The sequence below is a fragment of the Aulonocara stuartgranti genome (assembly GCF_965226115.1).
Source record: "Aulonocara stuartgranti genome assembly, chromosome: 12".
Lineage (NCBI taxonomy): Eukaryota > Metazoa > Chordata > Actinopteri > Cichliformes > Cichlidae > Aulonocara > Aulonocara stuartgranti.
Genome location: NC_138948.1, coordinates 32,805,119 through 32,817,281, shown reverse-complemented (window position 1 = coordinate 32,817,281; position 12,163 = coordinate 32,805,119). Strand labels below are relative to the sequence as shown.

Genomic DNA, 12,163 nt, shown 5'->3' with positions numbered 1-12,163 from the left:
AAAACCCTGCTTATCTTCTGAGATCAGACATAATTGGGCATGGTATGCATGTATAACTTACACGATAAACTGTAACATATAACTTGGAATACATTATGTTAAATTTAAGTTAAAATAAGTTGTAGATGAAAATTTTTTTTACTTCTCAAAACACTGTAGATGCACAATTTCATCTTAAAATCACAAAAAGTGTTGCTTTTATCACGAGCACGTTCCACATGAAGCTTCTTTTAATTACGGTATTTTTAGTTTTTATGATTTCCATCAGTAAAACTGTTTATAAATATGAAAATCATAAATCATATTTTTCCTCTGTGCAGAAATTTTAGGTTCAACCCAAAAGATACAAAAGCCATAATAATAATAATAATTTTGAAAAAGTTAAATGATTCAATTATTCAAGCATTCAGAAATTGAAAAAAACAAAAACACTCAATGACTGACTGACCAGTTGGCTTATTTTCTCACAGTATTACAAACTAGTCATATAAAACGTTTTAGTAAACAATTCGAAGGATATGAGTAATTTATCAAATCCTTCTCATTACTTCACAGTTGCACTGACCATGTAAAATCAGGCAGGTATGAGAGTACTAATGATGTTTAGTATAAGATGAGGGTATCTACTCCACTTGGTGCTCCTTAAGTGGTCATAAACCTCCTTTAAATGAATATGAACAACCCACATAAGAGTTAAGTAGCCACAGGTTTTCCAAAGACCATAAAACACTCTCAGAAAACGGCAAAAATAAAACGGACACAGGTTTAAACTCAAGTTGGGACTGAGCCTCCGACCACTGACAAATGAGATCAGTCATTATGTGTCAAATATTTATTCTTTTAAAACGTTTATTACTGATTAAATTCATGTAGGGAAAAATGAATAGTACATCTTTGTCTCCAGTGTACAGCAAACCACAGCTGACAAGTGTCTTTCAACCACAGCACACGGCCCATGTTTAACACATGTGCAGTTGGTGTGCTAATCATGTGTGTATGTTCTATATTGAATATAAACACACAAATATATTTATATATACATACACATAATGAAGAGAAATCATAAAGTGTGAGATCTGATATCATTTCGAGGCCCTTGAGGTCGCGGTGACCTCTTGACACGTATCGGGATCCCAAACCAGCTGCCGGAGCCTGCCCAGAGGAGGAAAACAAAGTGTTTTCGACAGAAGCTTGTGCAACATCAAGCTCGCTCCCAATTCCAGAGACAGAAAAAAAATTAATAATAATGTCAGTAAGACATTGTACAACGCTTCGGCCTCTGTGGCAAATCCGGGCGGGGAGGGAGCGGATCCAGTGCTGCAGTTCATCCCCATTTGTTCTTATATTAACAGTCCCACTGTGCGCCACACTCTCAATGTGGAGGGTCGCCAAAAAACACTGTCCTGTAACACTTCAATTTGGGCAGGTAGTGCAGATCATGACCATGAAAAGCAAAGCGATAAACCTTAATGCTTTAGTCGACTGTTTAGAATATTCTGCAGGAGAAAACGCAGGAAATCCACAAGAGGTTGAATGCTAAAATGCATGGTATATCTTTTTTTTTTTCCTAAACACACCCAATCAAACAGTGTTACATGCTCAAAAACACAAGATTGAAAACCACAGTCTGCAATGTATTTGGGAGGTTTGGGTGGTTGCACAGGTGTCTTGGCGAAGAGCTTCCATGCACCGTCGCTGGACCAAATGCAGGAGTCCATCACTGAGAGGGGTGCTGATATGTGGGCATCAGGGGAGTGAAGGCTGGTTGCTGCAGGAAAAAAGAAGTAAAAGAGGGAGAGGGATGGAGGGAGCGCCTGAGGACTCAATTCACCAAACGTCTTGGCCAGCCACTGGCCACTATGGCAACAGTCCAATGAGAGGCGCTGCAGCTCCTAATATTTCTTTTTTAATATATATAATATTGGCAGTATCACGGTTTAAAAAAATAAAAAAATAAAAAAAAAGGGAAAAAAATATTTTGGGGAAAGGTTTTAAAGCAAACTCTGAAGCATAGTAAGACTGCAGTGAAAGGTGCACGAGGAGCTCGACGTCCCAGAGCTCCGAGAGTGGTTCAACTGCTCCGCTGCACTCAAAAAAAAAAAAAAATCTATTATGGATGGCTCAGCACTACTGGAAGTTAGAAAGGAAACAAGGGAAAACTTGGCAAAATACAGACAAAAAAGAAGAAAAAAAGTCTAAAGATTGACTACCAATGATCCTTCTCCTCCTCCAAGTGATTTTTCCCCCCAACAAGTCAAATAAAAGAAAACCTAGAAGTTCATGATCTGTTGGCGTGAAGCCATCGTAACACAGAAACGTTCAATGGAGATGTTCAGTGGAGAGACACCTGTTCCAAAAACTGCCCCCCTCCCTCCCCCCGCCCCAGAAAACAAACCCAAATAAATCCAGGAAAGGTGAGCCCTCCTCCTCCTCAGACGCAGAGTCCAACCCGACTCTGAATGTCCCGTGTGCAGTGGAATGAGAAGGAGAGATGAGATACTGATGTGAGAGAAACAGGGTTGTGGAAGTGGATACAAATCGGAGCATTATAGCTGTCAGTTGCAGATCCTTGAACAAAAAATTAGGACCTCAGGTCAATAGTGCCCATCTGCTGAATTCCAAATAAAACTTGATCTGATGTCTAATAAAATCTGTACAATTTTTTTTTATTAAAGTCTTCATGATTAGTTTGTCCAAAGGGGACATTTTTGCCGTCATTTTTTTTTTTTTTTTAATCTTTCACCATATATTTATTAAATCTTTATCTGCTCTTTAATTTAGATGCTCTGAGTCCCATCGTGTATGTGTGTATATGCATGTGAAGACGCCGCCCGCTTTTCTGTGGATGGCTTCGAGTTTGTTAGCAGCACTTTTTCTTTCGTTTACTGTTCCGGGTGAGTCTGACCACGTCGTTTTGTTGCTGCTGCTGCTGCTTGGCTAGCACTTCCTTCTTGGCTTTTAGCACTAGCTCCGTGATGCAGTTGAACATCTGCCGAGAGAGGCACAAACCAAAAAGCATGAACAGATTAGAGCGGTCAGATTTGTGTGTCATAATGGTGACAAAGGAACAGTTCAAAGCCTCACTTGAGTCTTATTTCTAAATATGAAGATGCAGCCTGGATAACTGAAATTAAGAATCAGGCAACAAAAATCCACCCACAGCTGTTCACAATGGTGGAAAACCTCTGATGATGAGTTTCCACATAGATGTTGTTATTTTGTTTTGATTAGCGAGTCTTGGGGTGGATTTGTTTACCTATGTACACAAGCAGGCTAGCAAACTCGACACCATTCTCATTGCTATTCCTATAAATCTGAAGCCAATCTAACACTGCAATAAAGCAGAAGAGCACATTAACAGCCTTTGGTTAAAAAGTAATAAAATCCACTCTTAGCTTTTCAAAAATAAGGACACTATTCTTTGTGCTGTGTGATTGTGAACCGTTTTAAACAATAGCACTCACTTGAATTAACTGAGTAAACGATTAGCAGATTGTTTTGTCGGGGCAAAAACAGTAACTTTCAGCGATGCTTTGTGCAGTGACAAGCTGATCAGCAGTTATCACAGAGCTTCTGTGCATGCCTGGCATGTCTGGCGAACAGCTCCAGACCAGCTTATCAGTCTGAGGCTACAAGTAACACAAAACAACTAATTACCTCTTCAACATTTATGTTCTCTTTTGCACTCGTCTCGAAAAGGCTGATTCCCATCTGCTCTGCAAACTTCTGCGCGTCAGTTGTCTCGACCACCTTAGAGTTTGGGTCGTCGTTCTTGTTTCCCACTAAAAATAGAAAACAGCTCAGTGTAAAATAATGGAGCAAGAAATTATTCCCATACTGCCAGCAAATGCAAGAGGTGTGCACTGGAGTGAAGGGCAGAGTCTATTTTTAAGCTAAAGAAGACGAGGCGAGAACAGTGCCAAGGTGTTTCTTTGGAGCGCACTCACCTAATATTCGGCACACGTCGTCACAGTTCTGGTTGATTTCATGTAACCATCGTTTTACATTGACAAAGGACTCCGCACTCGTGACGTCATATACCACTATGACCCCATGTGTTCCCCTGTAATATCTAAAGACAGAAGAAAGGGGAAACAGTCAGCTTACAGTTTGCGAAAAAGATCAATTGAATTCATTTTAATTTTATTCATATAATGCTAAATCACAACAACAGTCGCCTCAAGGCGCTTTAAATTGTGGGGTTAAGACCCTACAATAATACAGAAAAAATCCCTAACAGTCATATAACACCCTTTGAGCAAGAACTTGGTGACATTGGAAGAAACCACCAACAGAACCAGGCTCAGTGAGGGGCCTCCGTCTGCTGTGACTAGTTAGATAAAATATTTCTAATTAGCTGAACAGTTATAACGACTTCTACTTTTACTACAGAGAAATGGTAGTATAGCAGCAAGACTAGAGAACGCTAAAACTGTTGGCCGAAGAGTATGAACAACAGTATAACTGATTACCTAAAGATAAAGGATAACAGACAGGGTAAAACATGGACGTAGCTTCGGTGGCGGAAAAAAACCCTTTGACCTGCATTTTTTCTGAACACCACATTATGGTGATGGAAAGTAACCGACAAATTTAAAAATAAATCTAAAAGTAATGCCTCAATAGAAACTGTTAGACAGGATTAATGAATAAACAGCAGAGATAGTTTGGTAAAGGTAATAACAAATAAAAGGAATTATTAAAGCTAAAGTTGGCAAATAAATATGTAAAAAATAATTTGTTAAAGTTAATAGATGAAAATAAAACACACAGCAGAAATGGCTAACACACAAAACAGACTGGAAAATTTAAAAAAAAGAAAAAGAAAAAAAAAAAAGGCCAACAGGATTGATGTGTGAAGAGTTTTTGATACAACTACACCGTGTAACAGTTTAAGTATGCTATGGCCTGACCTTCGGTATAATTTTAATTTCAAGTCATCCCTAACTTTCTGAGCGAATAACTAATGTTATCCAGCAAAGGGAAAGACACTTGAAGGGGCACAACTTAATAAATACATTCATCAGGACAGAGTGTATGACTGTGTGAAGGAAAAAGCAACAGCACCACATTTATACCGCACAGACAAATGAACTGGCTTCAAAAACAGAGGCCAGATCTGAGAGAGTGCATCCCCAGTACCAATGCACTACGCCAAACAAACACAAAGAAACTTTTGTCAGGGATTCTCTGTGTGTGTGTGTGTGTGTGTGTGTGTGTGTGTGTGTGTGTGTGTGTGTGGTGACAGTTTGGGGATACAGCTTGTTTTGATAGGGTTTGGTGGCATCAAGGATTTACATCACACTATGTTATTAATGTAAATTAACATTATTGGGCATGATTTTCAATACCATAAAAAACTATTCTTACTACTGAAACTGATACAAGGGTGATCTGATGAGATGTTTTGTACTGCAAAGACTGCCAATACAAGAGTAAAGTGTAAAGCCAACACAGACCAAGCTTGGTTCTCCTCATTTATGGAAGGAGAGCGCTTCTTATTATACATACATGCTAGGGCTGGGCCATATTATACCGTTCACGGTAATACCGGTATAATGTTAGGCAACGATAGGAAAATGAAATATCGCGATAGAATATGAGTAAAACGCGCGTGCGCAGTGCCTTTGTTTTCATACGCACATGGCCGATTGTTGTGTGAAACAGATGAACCAGAATTGGTTTGTAAAAATGGTGAAACTTCAGTGATGTGGAACTGGTTTGGTGTTTGTCCGTCAGATACACGACAAAGCACATTTTTTTGCAGAACAATGCAAGCGGCCGTCGTGTCGTATTTGTCGGACTAAGGTGCTCTTAAATCTGGGAGTAATCTGGGTCCTAAACTCCGTATTCACCTGGTCAAACGAACACTGCAGCATCACTGAGAGTTAAAAACTGTCTAAATTCTTTCATCTTTAATAAAACGATCAGCATTGCTGCTTTACCAGGTGTAACTATGAAGTTTAACTTCCAGGCATCCATGAAAACAAAATGTATTACATTTAACGGAGTTAGAAGTTAGCAGGAAGCTAGCGGAAGTTAGCTCGCTAATTTCGCTAGTTACCTAAGCATGATATTGCATGTTCTGACTGAGATTTCTGAAAAAAAATCAAACGTACAGCTCTGCTATCACTTCCAACATAAATGAAGACAGGAAACTAAACAGCAGTGACGTTTGTAGGGTTACTGAACACTGCAGTTTAATGTTGCAAAGCACCTCTTTTTAACTTCAGTGGATATTATACATGGTTATGCTCAGGATATGTCAGCCCATTTCTACTGGAAATGCCTTTTGGTTAAACTTTCAGCAAGGAATTTGCAATTGCACTGTTACATTTTTATAAATATTTTTGGCCATATCGCCCTGCTCTAATACATGCTACAATTAGTGAAGTTTGTAGAGTCTAATTTTCTGGCTAAACAAATCAGACTGCCTTACTTTACTGACCATTGTTCTGCACTGCTCCTGCTAGCAGACTGGTATTAATAGTGCTGACTAGTATGGGTGGAAACATCTAATTGTTTAATTAAAACTACAATGACAAAACCAAACAAACACCACAACACACACAATACTACTGTATCCTCAGTAAAAAGATACCACCCAAGCCTATTGTCTGGGTTTGTCCCCAAAGTCCTTCAATGATGGACAGACACACAGCAGCGGTGTGTGGCTGTGCGTTTATGTCTGCTCAGTGCACATGAATAAAGAACCTTAAACTGCCAAACACACAAACAGCCTCACAGCCCAACCTGATGTACCCTTTTCTGTAAAGGGTTAGCATACTGAACTCACTGAAAGAATCATCATTCAGGTGGACCGCTGCTGGCGCTTGAACATGGGACCTAGATGCCCTCGGTAGGAGTCCACCTGCGGACTTTTTACTATTGTTAATCTCATTATGTGCTCTTTTATTTACAATGCAAAACAGTAAATAATTATGAGAAAAACAACAGCATAAAAGTCTCTAAAAGAGAAAAAGATAAAGTTAAAGTGATATTATGCTGTGACTGAAGCCTGAGGCTGAAAACACAGCTGCTCACTGACATATGGCTACCACCTCAGGTTAGTCTGCCTGAGTAGACTCAGCAGGTCACTGCCCATGATCCATCTCCACAGAAACATTCATTTAGGATCTAATGAGGCACCATGCCACTCTAGTTCGGCACAGGGAACAATCACCCTTAATAGGCAGCCTGCTCGCTGGAGGGATTCCTGCAGAACAAGTCGCAACAATCCTTCCAAACTAGGACGGCTATGCTCCACAGGGGCTAAAGCGTTAAGGATTTCACGCTTTCTGGGTGATTTTAGCATTCTGATTGGCCTCCCTGCAACAGTGCTAGTACATAAGAGTCAAACATGCCCTCCTGGTCCCATTCAAGACGAAACTCGGGAGGCAAATGACGCTCCAATATCTCCCAAGCGCAGTCTGTGTCTGCTTCAGTCAAAGTCAAAAAGGGGTGAGCATGTGAGATGACTGCAGTTTAAGCTGTAGGTCACATCAATGATGTTCCTATCGGTGCTGCTCAGAGCACTGAGTGACTGACTATTTGTCATGAATATAGAAACCTATGAATGCAGACTATTTCTCTTGATACAATGGCAAAGATTACTGAAATTTATTTTTAGGAGTCTAAAAACGTGTTATCCAAGATAAAAGCAATCGTTATAGTTTGATAGTTTGAAGCAACATTAGTGGGCGTGGTAATAGTCATGAGCACTAAATGCTGAAATTGCTTTACTTTTTCATTAGTTTGGGATCATATTCATTTGCATCAAGCGTTTTTTTGCCCACTAACCCACCATCTGTCACCTGGAGGTCTACTACTGCTGCATCATCCAACCTTAAAACAAAATGTAATAGACTCCAGACTTCCACTCGTGGTATTGCGAGCTATGTGGGTTGACGTAAATGATGGGACGTCTTCTGAAAGCTTAGAGAGCATCTTTCTGTAGGCTGCCATCAAACCACAAGACCAAACTGAAGTGATAATATTTCTATTTAAAAAAAAAAAAAAAAAAAAAAAAAAAAAAAGCCTGCACAGACCAAAACCAAATTTATGCTGTTAACAACTGTTATCTCTATATCCTGACAGACTTCATGTTTATTTGTCGTAAAAGTCGACCAACGCTTAAAAGCTCTCAAAAACAGAAATTTAAATTTGCAAGAGTAGCAGCAGCACTTTTTGTGTTTTTACAGGCTTTCTGAACAGCAGTGAACTTCTGGGACAGACAGCAGTCTGTGTTCTTGGTCTATTCAGGTAAACTGTGGAGAAAAGAAAAATTTAGGCCAACGTTCCTTCTTAAAGCGTGGGAGTGCCGATCATTGTGAACCCTCAGGGCACATGGACAGCAGTGTGAAACACGCTGCAAGTGTAAGAGGGTAATGACGTACACTCGGCACCGTCATGGAGCACTACAGCACACAACAAGGAGCCTCCCTCTCACATCTGTAATTAGGATGTGTGGGGAATTCCACCCAGTTTCATAGAACAGCAATGACTTATTCTACTGCTTCCTCATATAAAACCTAATGTCAGGACCGCAAAGAGCCTTTCATGGTTTCAGACTTAATTGTTAAAACATAAACAAAAAGTTTCACCTGAAAACTCCAAGCAAAGGAGGGGGACGTGTGTGTGAATGGATCCACTTACGTTGAGGTGATGGTGCGAAAACGTTCCTGCCCTGCTGTGTCCCAGATCTGTAGCTTCACCTTCTCCCCATTGATCTCCACTGTCCGGATCTTGAAGTCCACACCGATCGTGGTGATATAGCTACCTGCGAGTGGGCACGCGAACACAAAATCGAATTTATTATGAAAACATGGAAACTGAAACGGAGATGAGTCCTGATTATACATCGCTGCTTTGGTCGACCCCCGCACCTGAAAATGTGTTGTCTGCAAATCGCAGGAGGAGACTGCTCTTCCCCACTCCTGAGGAGGAAACACAAGCACAGGAAGAGGTTTAATGTACAGCGGCACAACAACAAAAAACATATACACTATAACAACTCTGCATTTTTGATACTGGCAAGTCTGAAAACACTTTTTTTTTGCACCACAACAGAGCAAGAGTTTTGGTTTCGCATATTATATCCTAGCTAACCAAGAGCAGCAGCACGTGATGACGGCACGCACACGCACACAAAAAAAAAGAAAAGTGGGGGATGTCAAGCTGAATCGTTCCTCTAATCTTTGTGTAAATACAGATTTAGTTCTTCAAGACATAAACACGGATCTAACCTGCTGCACAGTGTACAAGCTGAAGGCTTCGGGTAAGCAAGACTACACCCTACATACTCATTCTGATGACGAAGGTAGCTCTAGAATCTTAATCGATTTAACCTCAGTGAGGCAGACACAGGGAGGCTTCTTAAAAAATTCAGATATGAAACAGTGGAATTCAGAAAGAAATAAGAGTAATAAAAGATGACAGGAGAGGACAAAGAAAAAAAGAGAAAGGGACTGAAAATGAGGTTAGTTTATAAGTGTGAGGAAGAGTGATTGTGAGGTTACAACTGAAAGTTAGGAAGTCACTCTTTTGGCCTGAGGTGGGACTGAACCTGCAGCCCAGTTACACAGGTTATCTATTGTGTTATTGTCATTTCATGTTTGATTTGTCCTCACATAAAAAGCTATCAGGTTCCTGTGATCTCAGCACTACAGAGTTTTGTTCAAACATACAATGACCAAAGCTTCAAAGCAGAAGAGCATTCATCAGCTTTAACATGTAGTGTGGGCCTTTAGCTTGGCAACCCCCCCCCCCCAAAAAAAAAAACAAAAAAAACTGTCAGGTGTAAAAATATCCAGGACACCTCTGTTGTCAGCCTGTAATTATATCTCTACATCAATGGAGCATAAATTAACCACAGACCATGGAAAAAAAGGTAATACATATCTGATACATGAAATGTTGCTCAAATTTCCATTTAGAGAATGATGTTCATGTGTACTGTGAAATTTTGTATGTCCTCTAACTTGTCATAGGTTAGAGGGTGTTCACGTTCAACTAGGGATTCAGTGAGTGGAGAATCTGATTCCCAGCAGCAGGTCTGACAACAGAACAAGGGCACAAGGTCAGAGCCCCCCAAATAAATAAATAAAAATCTCTGTGCAGCACTGCAAACAGTAGTGCTTCCATGCTGCAGCTGAGGGCACACTGGCCCCTGTGTGTGACATGCAGTGAAGGGCTTGCTGTACTGCCTTGTCTCTCCACTGTGAGAAGCCAGCTGATGGGGCAGTGCCAGGACCGGAGCTGTCAATGAATCCAAAGACCATTGCTCACAAAAGAAGTTCAGCGGGATGAGGCTCTAGCTGCTGAGGGTGGAATACTTTTTTATTTTCCCGCTTTTCTTAAAGCATGTTTTCCACTTAAAAACAAGAGGGGCAAACTTTTTTTTTTCATATATACACAGATCTTAGTTATGCATCTACCTGTGGCTGTTTGTTCTAATTATTAACATGATAAAAAGGTGCTAAACATAAAGAAGCAGTCAGAGTCTTTGTGCTGTTATACCTTATACACCAAAGGGCACTTTGGTTGACACTAACCGCGGTGTCAGTCTCACTTCACTGTAGTCTGACTAACTAGATGCAAACATGTCTTTGCAGTGCAGCATTCCTCCACTCTCAACCTCCTAGGTCTCACAAGCTAACTAGCTAAATAAATAAATAACAAAACCCATTGCAACATCTTAACCGGACTTAGTTGAATTTACATCTGTGCCGGCAACTTCTTAGCATTTAACCTTCCCGGTGCAGCAAATGATAACTAACAGTTATCAACATATAACCAGGCAAGGACTTGTCATGTTAGCCTAGCTCATAGCTAGCCAACACAACCTAGCTAACTGTAGATACAAACAAAAGGCCATAACTACATCCTACTACCACAGGAACGGTATAGGTCACAGTACGTGTTGTGTTACGGCGGTAAAACAATTGTCTAAACCGATATAAGAACAATTTAGGACATTTTCAAGAGATAAATCCTTAGTGTCTGGAGGCGGTATCCGGCCTCATCGGCTGACATGCCCAGCCCGGACACACAACCTCCGCCCTGTAGCTGACACGAAAATATGGCGGATGTGTACGTTTAACACGTAATTTCAGTGCCTAAAAGACAAAATAATACACTGCAAAAGCGCCCGGATGGTACATAGCCGGGTTAAAATAGTACTTCTGCTTCCCCCATTGTAAAAAAAAAAACAAGACAAGGCCCACTTCCCGTCCTGCATCCCCGGCGTCGGCTTACCGCTGTCACCGATGATGAGCAGCTTGAAGAGGTAATCGTAGTCCCTGGCCATGCCGGTAGCTGGTGGCTCACCCCCGCCGTGTACCGCTTCTTTGCTCGGTTAGCTGTCGGACTCCCTCGGTGCGTAAAGAAAATCACCAGACCCCAGATCCCCCCGGTATAAAACACCACCACCACTAAGGATATCACAAACTGTTAGCCCCCCGAGCCGGCGGCGTTTTTTCTCGGGGTTTCGCGGCGTCAGCAATCCTCACTCTCCGCTGCAAACAGCCGGAAACTCCGCTTCCTCCTCTGGTGGAGCTGCACCCAACTGTGACCCAGTCTCACTGCGCAGACTCGAGCTACAGCACAGCGGTCCCATCCCATTGATGAACACAAGAATCTTGCCAGGAGAAACGCTGGAGAGTCCCGAGGATTCATGCTTCTTTTTAATGCACTGAAAACAACTTAAACCACACAATACTGAGAAGCACGTGTTGTTAAACTCGTAGTTTAACTCCACATTGCAGTAGTTTACAGGAAGTTCAACTAAACTCGTATTTGCATAGAGAGGAAATTCAGTTTGTCGGTTTTGTGTAATCAACTAGAAATAATTTGGAGCCTTAAAAGGGGGAAGACTTATTTTATTTCGCTGTTGTCTCATGGTTTTTATATATTATTTGTATTACAGTAGCTGAATTACCTTTCTCCAGTCTGCTCCACCTTTTATTTCATCCGGATTGTTGCGCAGACACACCAGGCTTCAGAGATTTCCCCCTAGACTGGGGTACCTGTTACTTCATTTAAATATGTCCAAAACTAGAAATTATCCGATATCACTTATAATTTGATGCATTTCCAGCTCTATAGTAGCAGATATGGGCAATTTAATCTTTTACATAATTCTTATTCATCTTACACTTATCCT

General features: G+C 40.9%; 1 protein-coding gene across 1 annotated transcript; it reads right to left on the bottom strand.

The window, feature by feature from the left end:
- Positions 1-2,688: 2,688 nt before the first annotated feature.
- Positions 2,689-11,500, bottom strand: rab35b (RAB35, member RAS oncogene family b). The gene is made up of 6 exons (XM_082554446.1): positions 11,257-11,500; positions 8,886-8,936; positions 8,656-8,779; positions 3,948-4,072; positions 3,658-3,782; positions 2,689-2,989 (listed from the first exon to the last, which is right to left on the bottom strand). The coding sequence occupies exons 1-6, from the start codon at positions 11,306-11,308 to the stop codon at positions 2,861-2,863; spliced, it is 606 nt and encodes a 201-aa protein (XP_082410572.1). The 5' UTR covers positions 11,309-11,500; the 3' UTR covers positions 2,689-2,860.
- Between the last annotated feature and the right edge of the window lie 663 nt (positions 11,501-12,163).